The 14,711-nt window shown below is 39.5% G+C and overlaps 1 protein-coding gene across 2 annotated transcripts in view; it reads left to right on the top strand.

The window, feature by feature from the left end:
• Positions 1-14,711, top strand: part of anchor (integral membrane protein GPR155 homolog anchor) — a 267,223-nt gene that overhangs the window by 174,152 nt on the left and 78,360 nt on the right. For both annotated transcript variants that reach the window (XM_067139331.2, XM_067139332.2), the window contains exon 9: positions 7,686-7,825. In XM_067139331.2, the coding sequence (XP_066995432.2) occupies positions 7,686-7,825 (140 nt within the window). The remainder of the gene's footprint in view (positions 1-7,685; positions 7,826-14,711) is intronic.

The raw sequence follows: 14,711 nt of genomic DNA on the forward strand, positions 1-14,711 counted from the left end.
AGTTTGAACAGACACACCAGCGTAGCGTGCAGCACGCTGGCTCCTTTGTAGCAATAGGTGCTTAAGTTCACCTTCTCTAGCTTCCTAATCACACCAGTTAATAATGTTCTTTATTATTTCTCTTCCTTCACTACAAATTGTTTGTCCCTTCATACAACTAGGGCATAAAAAGATTTTCAGTCTGTCAAACACACAAAATGTCAATAAAAATGGTAACACTGTAAACATACCTGAAAATTTACACACTATTAAAAAAAGAACTTCCTTAGATTCTTGCTTCGTGAAATAGTGTTTGGTGACAATGGACTAAGCTTCAGCAATCCAGATAAGTACAGAATTTTGTTCTTCATTATGTTAATACGGTGTTGGTTGAGTACTTATAAAATCATCATTTGTTAATACTTGTTTATATTATCACCCAACTCTCTATCATTGATAAGTTTACGCAACGTAAACAAAACTGTACATTTTTACGCATGATTTAAGTGATTTGATAGAATCTGAGGATGTTCTTGTAGAATGAAACATGTCATTCTTTGTGTAATAGTGTGTATTTTTATAGGTATGTTTATAGTGCTATAATTTTTATTGAAATATTGTGTGTTTGACAGACTGGAAAGTTTTTTATGTCCTATTTGACTAAGTCGACACTGGAAAGTATGGCTTCCTTCTTAACAAACCTTCGTACAACGGTAGAGAGAAACTGAAAGTAAGAGCAAATCACATGAAGAAACCCAAAACAGATTAAACAGATTAAACATTAAAGATTAAACAGATTAAACATTTTCAGGTATAGTAGTAGGGTGAATTCATACAGTAACTGTTTATAACTGTTAGGTTCTTGGTTTCTGTGGTAATGAGAGTGTGACTGTGAAAGGGACAGCTTGTTTCGTTACTCCCCACTTCGTCCCGCACTAGCAAAAACATCAGCTCTGGACTGTAGTTAACTTCTGATTCCTCAAAGAATAAGAATTCTTGGAAGAAGACTCCATAACATCTTATATCTTGAAGAATTATGGTATTTGGAATATGAAATGTGTAACATATGATCCTTTGAAGAATGTAAATTGCTAACACCTGACCTTTCAAGCAGTTGACTGTGTTGGGAAGAAGATTGAATAATCACCGACCTCTTGAAATGTATGAACATGCATATACAGTATGCTTACATAGAACATAGATATTCATTATAGACCACAATGCCTGTCAGCATTCAGTCAGAAAGACATTGTGAATGGCTAAGAACCTCTGAAATCCTTGATTTACTCCTGGCATGATGGCTTCTGCTTCTACATTGCTTATCTCAAAATCATTAAATGCAGAGACTAACCATCATTTCCTATGTCCTTATTTGCTTATTTTCTCCTCTTCCTCCTTCTTGTAGATAGCCTACCCTCCTTCATATGACTTCCGAATCATCAGTATGCTTATCTCCATCAAGCTTATTCATTTTTAACTTAGCCTTTATTTCTTAATTATGAATTCCCTCCTATTATCATTCCTATACTACCAAGCAAGAAAAAAAGCATAACAGTTGTTCTTTCTCCAAGAAATGTGTATTTTATGAACCAAAATTACATTCTCATGAGCTCTTAAACACTCCTTATTACAACCTTCCATAACCATTAAACACAATTTCATGAACAAAACCCATGTCAAAAATGGAATGAACAAAAGTCGCGCACTTTGGTTCATTATCCAAATGGCCCTCCTGCAGGCCACTGTGATGGAACTCCTGGTCACAGAGCTTCCTGAACAGGACCCAGGACATGCATTAACAAGTGTTATGGCCTTCTGCATCAATAATAGCTTTCATCCTATCACGCATGCTTACATTAATATGTCAATGTCATTTTGTGTGATTCTAGCTTATGCAGGTTTGAAAAACCTTGTTGATGAACATGCATGCCTCTCACATGCCCAATGGGGTTATGGTTAAGGCTACGAGCTGGCCAGTAGAGAGGAACTATTCCAATGCTTTGCAGGATCATTGACGCAAATCAAACAGCTTGAGCATGTTCATTGTCATGCATCAAAACAAAGTTTTCTCCAATGTGAGGGATAAAATGTATGACTTGTCCGAGAAAAATCTCCGTGTTGTACCGATGTGCATTCAGTGCTCCATTTTCGATTAACATCAGCTCAGTCCGGCCATGGGAACTAATGCCTTCTGATATCTTGACAGAAACTTCTCCATAGGCTATTTTCACTGAGATTGTATAGGCAGCATAACACTCCACACCCTCTCCCTTCCAGCGGGAGATCCAAGATTGAACCTCAATTCATCGGTGAAGAGGACATAGCTCCATTCTTCCTGCACCCAGTTCTGATGTTCTTGAGCAAACCGCAGACTGGCCATCCGATGCTGTTATATCAGCTCAAGGCCAGTGAAATGTCTTCTTGAAACCAGATTTGTTTTCTTTCAGTCTTCTTCTCACTGTCCACCCACTAATTCTGACCTAATGATCGAGCAAGTCACTGTGTCAGCTTGCATTCGGGAGGTAGTGGGCTCGAACCCCACTGTTGGCAGCCCTGAAGATGATTTTCCATTGTTTCCCATTCTTACCTTAATTGGTCAATTCCATTGCCACGGGGGCTGGGTGTATGTGTTGTCTTCATCATCATTTCATCCTCATCACGACGCGCAGGTCGCCTACGGGAGTCAAATAGAAAGACCTGCACCTGGCGAGCCGAACCCGTCCTGGGATATCCTGGCACTAAAAACCATACAACATTTCATTTTTTCATCGGGCAAATGCTGGGTCTGTACCTTAATTAATGGAACAGTTGCTTCCTTCCCTGTTTCAGCCCTGTTTTATTCCATCATCACCACAAGACCTGTCTGTGCCAGTGCAACATAAAACAAATAGTAAAGAGGAAAGAAATCTGACATGATGCACTGACTATAGGTGATTTCTAACCCCCACGGCTGAGATATGATGATCTTATAGTTCCTGTAAAATAAAAACATGGTCTTCTCTGACCCTGGTAGACCTTGGACGGATGACAAGATCCAGGTTTCCTATGAAGTGTGTGGTTTTGCTGACAACGCCTTACTGCCCTGTATATGAGCTATTTGACTACTTACTCAATACGATGCAGGACCACCCTTTGCCTGTAGAACCACAGCCAGTCGACATGGTATCGATTCAGCGAGGTTGCGGAAGGTACCTTGGGGTATTTGGTGCCGTAAGTGCAGCAGTGGGTCGTCTATTTGGTTATACTGTTGGGCAGTGGTAATGTAGCATGAACCCGGTTCTCAAAATTGGACCACAAATGTTCATTGGGGTTCATATTGGGACTGTTTGCGGCCACAGCATTAGAGCAAATTCACTATCATGTTCCTCGAACCAGTCCTTCACAATCCTGGCAGTGTGGCATGGTGTACTGTTCAGCTGGAAGTGGCCATCACCATTGGGGAACACTGCTGACATGAATGGATGGACTTGGTTCCCAATACCATTCACGTCCTGGATAGCTGTTAGGAATTGGTGTACTGGAATAATGGGTCACAGTGTGTCGCACTTCCTCCTCCAGCATGTCTCCACCTGACCATGCAATCACATGCCGAAGCCTCTAATTGAAATCGTAATACATGCACTCAGCCGCCAATGTGATGAACCAGGTGGGGTGCAGTCAGCATTAGGATACAACTACAACAATTGATGAATTTCATTGTTTCCATATCCGTGATGACACTATCCAATTCTCAAATGAAAGGGTCCGCCTGTTCAACAATTTATCTCTTATATTGAGCAGTGGGAATACATTTTCATCTCCTATGGAAACATCCTCAGTTCCTTGAAAGATAAGCATAAGTTTGTAAGGACAACACTTAATACCATTACATTTTTTTAAAGATAATGTCTTTTAGTTAAGTTATATCTTGAGCACCAAACTTGCTGTCAGTGCAGACACTCACTAGAATTTAAATATTACAAGGACAACCTCAAAATTACTTATGCAGCTGTGAGTTTGCATTCGGGAGATAGTGGGTTCGAACCTCACTGTCGGCAGCCCTGAAGATGGTTTTCTGTGGTTTCCCATTTTCACATCAGGCAAATGCTGGGGCTGTACATTAATGAAGGTTGCAGTTGCTTCCTTCCAACTCCTAGCCCTCTCCTATCCCATCGTCGCCATAAGACCTATCTGCGTCGGTGCGATGTAAAGCCGATTGTAAAAATAAAACAAATATGTAAAAAATTACTCAAGTGGATGATGAAGTCTTTAAATTTAAATGTATCTTGAGCACCAAGTTTGTGGTTTATTTGAACGCACACTTAGAATTAAAATCATATAAGACATAATCTAGACAGATAACGTTAAAATGATTTTATAGTGGTTCAAGTCTAGGAATAGACTATTGTGTTAAAATGTTTTTTTTTTTAAATGAATAATATGTTGAAAGGGGAACTCTTCTCAGATGACATCCGTGTTTTTTATTTTTTTATTTTTTTATGGAACATGTAATCCGACAAAAGTTCCAGTGTGTTGAGTTTCCCCGTATATTCTCCTGAATGGTAATATGTGACGATCAGTGCTGCACACTGGACATGCAATATTGCAATATTTAGCATGTCCCATTCTAGTCATTGGTGATGTCTTTCCTTTCTATAAAGGTGTAATATAACAATAATAATATAATGCTCAAACTGTTCAAATATTCATACTGAGACGTTAAGTAAGCAGCTGCTCAAAATATAATCAGCCTACTTTCCTCTGTCTGTATGTATGACAGTCTTGTTTATTGATACCGGGTCGGGATGAGATGAGATTAATTAATACAGCATGTTTCTACTGCCGGATGCCCTTCCTGGCACCAACCTCAGTTGAGGAGCTAATGAAGACGAAATGTGTTATGGTGAATGAAATTGGGTAAGGGGTGCGAGGACTTAGCTCTGGCCTATGGATAGGAACTGTACCAGCATTTGCCTGGAAGTGAAAATATTAAACCACAGAAAACTATTCTGAGAAGAGCCGACGGTGAGATTCGAATCCACGCATTTCCCGAATGCAGAACTTGGCTCCATAGCCATAGCACATTAAAACGTGCGGCCACACAGTCTACTTTCATCTATAAAAGTAAAATTATAACTTTTGTCTGTACGCTTGGATTAGACGTATAAGATTCCAGAACTTAATGTTAAGAAAATGTTTAGATTACAATAAGTTGAAAAAATGACAATTCTATAACGATAGCGCGAAAAGATTATATTGCGTTCGGAAAATAGTGGGTTCGAATCCCATTGTCGGTAGCCCTGAAGATGGTTTTCCGTGGTTTCCTATTTTCACAACAAGCCCAACAAGCCACAGTCGTTTTCTTCCCACTCCAAGCCCTTTCCCATCCCATTCTCGCCATAAGACCTATCTGTGTCGCTGCGACCAAAATCCAGTGGTAAAACAAGTCCACGTCACCAAACATCCCTCCCTTTTCCATAAATTTCTGTAAGAGTATCCATTATATAAAGCATAAGGCTTACCTTTCTTCGTCTCATTGATCTGCATGTCATAAGTAAGCACACAGATAGCATACCAACAAAAGCTACGTCAACGATGGATGTCTAAAGCTGGAATAATTACAGTATGTTAAGAAGTATAGACTAATAATACCTCAAAAAACGTTCAAGAGAGAGGGTACGGGTTGGGAGAATCCTTATCACACAGTTGTGTGGGGTATGCCTTAATTAGCAGTCCCCTTGCTGCATTGAAGTTGGAAAACCCTGACAGGCTGCTGATAATTTTACAGTGATCGCAAATGGGACAAGAACTGGTCTTTCTTCACATTCTTGTTTTCCACTGTAATGGGAGTGGTCGCAGATGGGACAAATTTTGCTGTGACTGTGATTGGCTTGGTCTCATGTTACGTTATTTTTTACAGGGACCGGCCTGATAAGCTCAGAGAGTAGAGTGCTGGCCTTCTGATCCCAACTCTGGCTCAGTCTGGTGGTATTTGAAAGTGCTACAGAACGTAAAATCAGTAACATTATTAATCTTTAACAGCGGTGGTACCTGTAGCCTGACAAATCCTTCAACATGCCCTTTGTCCTATACATTGTCTCTGCACATCTTATTGGCCGGCGGTATTTTTTTCATGAGGTAGACCATTCCTGGGCCTCCCTCTCCCTCAAGGAGTATTCATCGTACTTGAAATACAAATTAAAATATAATGATTACACGCACGTATGTAAATAGTATTTAAAGTACAATTATAAACATGAATAGAATGCCACTTACACTGACTGCTTATGACAAGATCTAACTCGCAAGTGAAGTGAGAGGTTAGGCAACTCCCAGCAAGACGAGCTGCCCAGAAGTTTTATCTCCATGGCAACCGCAGTTGCCCCACACTCATTTCCATGGCAGCCACACAGCCACTCCCTTTATCCCACCACGGCATGCAGTAAACGGACCTCCCTCTAAGAAATGTCAGACACCAACTCTTCTTATTACCAGTGTAGTACTGTACATACTGTGGAGGCCACTGCATAGGCTACTTCAGGTTTCCTATGGGAATCAACATCTTTATCATCTTATGGCCAGGCAGGCATCAATTTTTGAAAAGGAGACAAAGTCTCTCATAGTGCATTGGCACTGTCGGTGGCTCCAAGTAGCCTATGCAGTGGCCTCCATGGTATGCACTAGCCATGCGTCCTTGTGAGTGTGCTATTTACCAACTGATGAGTCCAACTTAGCACACTGGGGCGAAACGCTGGCAACCAAAAATGAGTTAGCTGGAAAATTTATAATGTCCAATAACGGACCAACTATTTTGGTATTAGCTTAGTCCGTTGTTATGAAGTAGTGTTTGGTGACAATGGACTAAAGCTTCAGAAATCCAGATAAGTACAGAATTTTGTTCTTCATTATGTTAATATGGTATTGGTAGAGTACTTATAAAATCATCATTTGTTAAAACTTGTTCATATTATCACCTACCTCTCTATCATTGACAAATTTACGCAACGTAAACAATACTGTACATATTTACGCATGATTTAAGTGATATGATAGGATGTTCTTGTAGAACAAAACTTGTCACTTTTGTGTAATAGTGTGTATTTTTTACAGGTATGTTTATAGTGTTTCAATTTTTATTGAAATTGTGTGTGTTTGACAGACTGGAAAGTTTCTTATGTCCTATTTGACTAAGTTGACACTGGAAAGTATGGCTTCCTTCTTAACAAACTTCTCAGATTAAATTTTTCACCATTTGTTGGTCATGCTTTCTGTCATTCGCAGTATCCTCCCAGTTAACAGTTGGTAAATTGAGATCATCTGCTACAATAACATTCCTCTCTGTATCATTCCCCGCATAGCTGATTATCCTATCAAATAATTCCGCATCAGCGTCAGTCCCTCCCTTGCCAGGTCTGTATACCCCAGAAACATCAAGTTTCCTATTATCTTTAGATATGAGCCTCACACCTAGAATTTCATGTTTCTAATCCTTAACTTTTTCGTAGCTTACAAATTCTTCTTTCACCAGTATGAATACTTCCCCCCTACCATTCATATCCTGTATCTACTGTTCTTATTCTAGTATCTATTACTACTTTATCTGGATTACTTGTGCTGCCATATACAGACACTATTTGTAACTAGAGCTTGTTTACAAACTTGGTGTCAGAGTTACCAGTCACCGTACCTCCTAGCATTTCTAAGTATTTTCATAACTTAATCCTCAGGATACCATTGATGATGGTGACTCTGCTCATGCTGTGTGTTGAACAAGATACTATGGCTGTTGAGAAACGCAATCCAAACTTCCAGTATGGTGAAACTCAAGCAGCTGTCACTGTATTCCTCCTGATCTTCTGTTTTACTGGTAAGTGTGTACAGTACTTTGTTTAAAATTAACACTGACTCGGACTCAAACTTGGAATTAACTGTATCTTACATATATACTGATATTTGAGCTGAAATTTTTAGAAGAAAAGATATTCGTATTCTCCTTTCAGCTGTGTAACTCTTTGAGCTTCTTAGTATTTGAATTACCGCTGTGGTAGTTCATGTGGCAAAAGTGCCATAGATCTAGATATTTGGAGAGTTTAAGGTTGATTCCCAAACACTGATGTAGCCATCCCGAAGTGTTTTAATCATTAGGTTTTTCTGTCATTCTCTATCCAGCAAATGCTAGAATGGGACTATCCAAAGCTCATCCCAGTTAATCAACCGTGTTCAAACATTGCACTTTCCACACAGAAATGTCCATAATGAAAGCATTCATTTATACATTTGTCCAAATTAATTCATGTCAGTACAGACTTAAAAGCGATTATGTGCTCAGATGATTACAATTTTGTGGAATAGTTTTGAACTTTTATTTGCTTAAAATTAGCTCGGTTTTCTTTACTTAAGTACCTCTAATTGAGATTTAAGTTTTATGGTCAATTTATCTTATCACAATACCTTGTGTTTCACTTGATTTAGTTCTACCATGATTATTTGCTCAGCCGGCCCCACGGTGTAGGGGTAGCGCAGCTGCCTCTTACCCGGAGACCCCGAGTTCGATTCCCGGCCAGATCAGGGATTTTTACCTGTATCTGAGGGCTGGTTCGAGGTCCACTCAGCCTTCGTGATTACAATTGAGGAGCTGTCTGATGGTGAGATGGCGGCTTCAGTCTAGAAAGCCAAGAATAACGACCGAAAGGATTCGTCGTGCTGACCACATGACACCTCGTAATCAGCAGGCCTTTGGGCTGAGCAGCGGTCGCTTGGTAGGCCATGGCCCTTCGTGGCTGTTGTGCCATGGGGTGAGGGGTAACATTATTTCTTCTGGATTCAGGCTGTCTAAAGCCTCAAATTACACTGGGCAATTTTACTAGCTATTCACCAGCGAGTAAAGTAACACACAAGTAAACATGCTGCAGCTAACTCAACCATTGCTGATTACACTTCCATAGTGTCTAGCCATGGCATAGTGCACACCACTATGAGCATATTCTTGAGTTATTCAATATATGAAGGTCACATTTAAAAACATATTAATGTTTCCATGACTGCACATTTTGCAACCAAAAATACCCACACTGATGGCAGAAACATTTTACATAATCAAGGCAGGAAAACTATGCAAATTTTTATTTTCTCCCAAATTTCTATTTCAAATATAAGGGTGGAAATATTATGCTAGAGGGGAAGTTATGTGGATAAATATAGTATATCCTCTTTTCATGTCAAAATCTATTCTACTTCGGTCTTTACACACTTTTATCCTCTCACATTTTTACTGCATTCCTTACCAACCCATACAACTGCTTTTTACTTCCTTTAATGTGCTCCTGCAAGGTATGTAAACTTTTCCATCTCCTTTTCTCTTCCTGTACAACCTTTCGCCACACTTTCTTGGCTTCTTGATATCTTTGACTTTCTGCTTCCTTTCCACTACCTCCTAGCTATTTGCTTCTGTTTCACAGTTTCAAATAGACAGTCATTCCTCCAGGGTGTATTATTTTCCTTCTTTTCCTTCTCTATCACAGATATATTCTACACATTTCACACATCAATATTTGACATTTGTCCAATCATCTGTTACGAAGGTTGGAACTTAAATAGTGTCAACTACTTATTTACAACAGATACAAAATATGTACATGTTAGCAACCTTTACTGTCCTTCAGTGTAGTCACCAGCGCTGTGTATAACCCATTGCCAGCGATGTGGAAGTCATAGTATAACTTTAGCAGAGCCTGTTCTGTTGATGGTGCGAATGGAGCGGTCTACTGCCTGTCGAATCTCTGCAACAGTTCTGAGCTCACGAATCATCTGGTTTCGATCACTGTCCAATAACGCGGCAAGAGTATGCACTTCTTCTTCAATAATGCCCGTAGGACGACCTGCCCAATGAATGCCCGCCGCAGTTTGCCCACCATCGTTGAAGGCTTTTACCCAACGTGCCACTGTTTTGTAAGGCATTCCCCGCAGGCCTCTTGAAGACCTTGATGACACTGTAGTGCTGTACGACCTCGGGCACATTCAATCTTGATCCAACTCCGTTGTTCCTGTTTGGAAAACATAGTGACAACATTGCGTTAGACCGCTAGCTCACAAGTGACCTTGTTTCTCTCGCTTGTATGCACGCAGGTGATGTGGGAAGGGAGTCTATTTGCTCTGAGGTAAGGTAGGTATGTAACCAACGTGTGCTATCAGCGACAGTATTAGATTCCGTTGCATAGCGTCTCCACAGCAGTGTTGCCACTATTTAAGTTCCAACCCTTGTATAATGCTTAAAACTCCTTTGGGAATTAAATTCTTCGTACAGAGGGAAAAGATGTTAGCCATACTGGGGGATTGTGGGGTTAAGGGTAGATCATTAAAATCAGTCAAAGTTATTTATGTTGACAATTGGCTGTAGTGAGAATTGATGGTAGAATGAGTTCTTGGTTAGGTCTGTACAGGGATTAGACAATGCTGTAATCTCTCACCTTTGTTGTTCATAGTTTATGTTGATCATATACTGAAGGGTATAAAGTACTTTATAAAGTACTTGTCCATCTCCCTCTCTCTTCCTGTACAACCTTTCAGCACACTAGCACACTTTCTTGGCTTCTTGATATGTTTGACTTTCTGCTTCCTTTCCACTATCTCCTAGCTATTTGCTTCTCTTTCACTGCTTCAGATACACAGCCATTCCACCAGAGTGTGTTCTTTTCCTTCTCTACCACAGGTGAACTTCTGATTAAAAATATTTGTGTACAGTACTTAATGTGGATGAGGAACAGTTTTCGAACTGACTCAGACGATTGAGGAGCTGGCTTTCTGACCTTAACTTGGCAGGTTCGATCATGGTTCAGTCCGGTGGTATTTGAAGGTGCTCAAATATGTCACCCTTGTGTCGGTAGATTTATTGGCATGTAAAAGAACTCCTGAGGAAATAAATCCCAGCATCTCAGTGTCTCTGAAAACCGTAAAAGTAGTTAGTGGGACGTAAAGACGTAAAGCCCATTCATTACATTATTATTATTATCATCATCATCATCATCATCATCATCATCATCATCATCATCATCATTATTATTATTATTATTATTATTGAACTGTTTGAAACTAAACTTCCCCTCCTTTACCTGAACCACAACAGTGTGCAGCAGTTTCCACTCTAGCATGGCAAATACAGCGAGTTCGTCAATTTGAATTGCGCACCCGGAAGTAACAAAGTAACTTCATTTTCTCCAAAAGAAATTTTTTTAATGCCAATCCAGTTGTGACATCGTTCTTTACATAACACGAGCATCTCTGATTTTTTTGTCGGTATAATTTGGATACACCCTGTATACTCTTCCAAAGTCTCTAAAAGTAATAAAAGTAAAAGTTAATGCAGCATACTGTTTTTCTTAGAGCTCACATACCGTCGAAAGAGTGCGACGATTGCTCATCCAATGAACTATGTGTCCACTTGGAAAGACAAGATGCTCCACCTGTTTGCTTACATCAGGATTAAACTCTCGTGAAAAACAGCCTAGTAGAGTAAGTGAGATTAATACAACGTGCAGCAAAGCTAATGCAATGAGCTCGTGTTTACAATCAAAGGTATTCTGTAAGAAAGAAGTCAGCTCCCAGATGAAACTCTCTTCATACTGGTCTCTTTTCAGGAGTGTAAGCTGAGTTGACTCAGGATATCTTCTTCATAAGTTAGAAGTAACAGACATGAAAGTAGCAAGAATGATTGCTGGTACAAACAGGTGGGAACAATAGCAGGATAATACTCAGAATGAGGGCACAAAGGCTAAGTTCGGAATGAACTTGATGGATGAAGCTGTACGCACAAACCTGCTTTGGTGGTGGGGTCATGTGACATGAATGGAGGAGAATAGGTTACCTAGGAGAATAATCGAAGGTAAGAGAAGTAGAGGGAGACCAAGATGATGATTGTGGTTAGATTCAGTTTCTAATGATTTAAAGATAAGAGGTGTGGAAATAAACAAGGCCACAGGACTGGTTACAAATGGAGGATTGTGGATGCATTTTGTAAATTCACAGATGATTGCAGACCAAATGCTGAAAGGCATAACAGTCTATAATGAAGATGTATGTATGACATATGTCTTGAAATTATTCCCTTAATTCCTTCTCTTTTAATTTCCATATCTTTATTTTTCTCTCTCTTGTCTCCCTTAATTTTACTGTTTTACCAAGCCTTAGTTTAGCTGCTGCAACTTATGATCTGCTTCAAAACCCTCTTTTGGCATAGTTATGACATCTTCCAGCTGCCTGCATTTTTCTCTCTCTATTAAAATGAGATTGATCACAAATTTAGTCTATCTTTCTCCTCATCCATACCTGGTTACTTTTTGGCTGTGCTTCTTTCTGAACCACGTATTTCCTGCAATTGACCTTTTGTCATAGAAAGTCAATTAGAAGAACTTCTGCTTCTCTCTTTCCATATCCAAAGGGATTACCTTCTCTTTACCTTGTCTGTCGTTCTTACATGGGTATTCTTGTCTCCCATTATTATTACTTCCTTGACTTCTATGCACCTTTCTGGTTCATCCAAAAACTCTTCTAGGCACACTTGTGCACTACCCATCTGAGGTACATACAGTACACCTGTACGAAATCTTTTGTTCCACTCTCAAATTCAAGTCTGATTTTAAATTTTCTGTTGCTGATCAAATTATTCTTGGTCTTCTTTCAGAATAACACCAACACCATTTGATGCCTTCACACCTCCACTACTCTACAGTCTATATCCTTTCATCAATTCCTTTTTGTCCTTTTCCTCTCTACTAAGTTCCATCATAGCTACAGTATATCTTTCTTTTCTGTATAATCCACCAATTCCTCTGTCTAGCCACTGAAAGTCAACACATTAATTGTTGCTATTTTTTTTTTGCAACATCTTTTTGCCAACTTTTCAGATTTCATCCAGGGTGATACCCCAGCATTATCCAAGCCATTGATTCACCAAATTTCATCATATTGGTTGTTAGTTTGATGGGCTCACTTCACTCTTTGGTATTTTAGAACTTCTGCCAGCAGTTGAATTCAGTATTCAGTGTAAGGTAAGGATGCATTCTGCCCGAAGGCAGGTCTGAACCTCCACAGAGGTGTGCCTGAGCCGGAGTTTACGTACGGTAGGGTGGCCAGTTCCTTTCCGCTCCTCCATTCCCTTACCCCCCACCAACAGCGCGTGACAACCCATCCAAATCTTGACCATGCCCAGTTTTGCTTAACTTCGGAGATCTCACGGGATCCGGTGTTTCAACACGGCTACGGCTGTTGGTAGTATTCAGTGTAAATATTTTAAATTCACCTGTATGTTAACTTTCAACATAGTATTGTATTTTATTGTATTGTATTACCGTTAACTGATTTGCTAGTTGAGTCACCCTTTATTCGTCAAGTGTTTTATATTATCCTTGTTCCAATTATTTTGTCTTCCACCAATTAGCTTATGATGTCCAAAATGTTGATGGAAATTTCCTATTTTAATAAGTAACTTTTATGTTATTTTGAAATGAATAAAATAACTTTTGTATTTTAAAGGTGGAGCTATTCACTAAAGATTTATAACACTGAAGTTGTGCCCAAGGAGTCCCTTGCTTGTCAAATGGGAGTGGGACTCCGTTACTCCCGTAGGTCCGAGGCTTGCTTAAAATGTTCTGAGCGTGCTCGGTGAAAATTATCTGAAGCAGGATGCTACCTTTACTTACACGTAGTCCAAGTGAGGATCCCTCCTCTAACGGGTTAGAGACCACAGTGGATTGTATAGTCCTAGCCGCCTGAGCACAAGGAGGGCCATGACTCAGAATATGTCCGAGATGCCCACTCCCATTCCATAGCAACTGATATTCCGACTCTCAGGACCACTTACTTGGCCACTCAGCCGTTGCCCATGGTTCATGAACTAGGATGTGACTGCAGTAACCCACACTGTGAACAATTTCTGTTAGTATAATAATAATAATAATAATAATAATAATAATAATAATAATAATAATAATAATAATAATAATAATAATCTGTGTACATATTAAAAAATTTAGTTTAAACTACATTGTTATAGTTTCTGTTAACCTGTTATTCCTATTATTTTATCATCACAATATGCCTAAGTATTGTTGTTAGTTATTTTTATTTGTTAATATCTTACGTGCTTGCTTGCTTGGCCTATTGTTTTGTAATCCTTGTGTAGAATGCAGTATTTCTTTTCATACTCACAGAATACATTATTTTATTCTTGTTGATATTTTTATAATATTCCTGTGGAAAAAGATTAAAGAAGTGTTTGGGAATGCTGGTGTATGGACTGCAGAGTGAGTGGGCATTAAGTATTATGAGGGAAGAGTTAGCAAGTTTGAGGGAGATAATTAGACTTCTAATGGCAGACAGAAATGCAGGTACCTCACTCAGACAATGCATAAGGAACAGTAGGGGAGAAGTTGTTGAAGACAGGTGGGCTAATTTTTTAAAGGGAAGGAAATGAAGGAAAGACAGGCGTGGAGTAGAGGGTAGGAAGAGGGAAGGGGAAATAGGTCATGAGAGGTAAACAAGGATGGAGGAAGTAGGTTCCGCAGCCATCAGCGAAGATAAGGGAGACCAGAAGGGGAGAGGATCTAATGAAGTGGGTGGGGTTGGGGCTCTGGTCAAGAATACACTTTTTAGGCACTTAGGGAAAGTGTGTGGCTGTTAACTTCTAGGACAAACAAATTTAAAAACTTCAAATTATAGTTTAGGTGTAGATAGTGATTTGGCTTAAATGTAATGTTTAA

This window comes from Anabrus simplex, chromosome 2, assembly GCF_040414725.1.
Source record: "Anabrus simplex isolate iqAnaSimp1 chromosome 2, ASM4041472v1, whole genome shotgun sequence".
Classification (NCBI taxonomy): domain Eukaryota; kingdom Metazoa; phylum Arthropoda; class Insecta; order Orthoptera; family Tettigoniidae; genus Anabrus; species Anabrus simplex.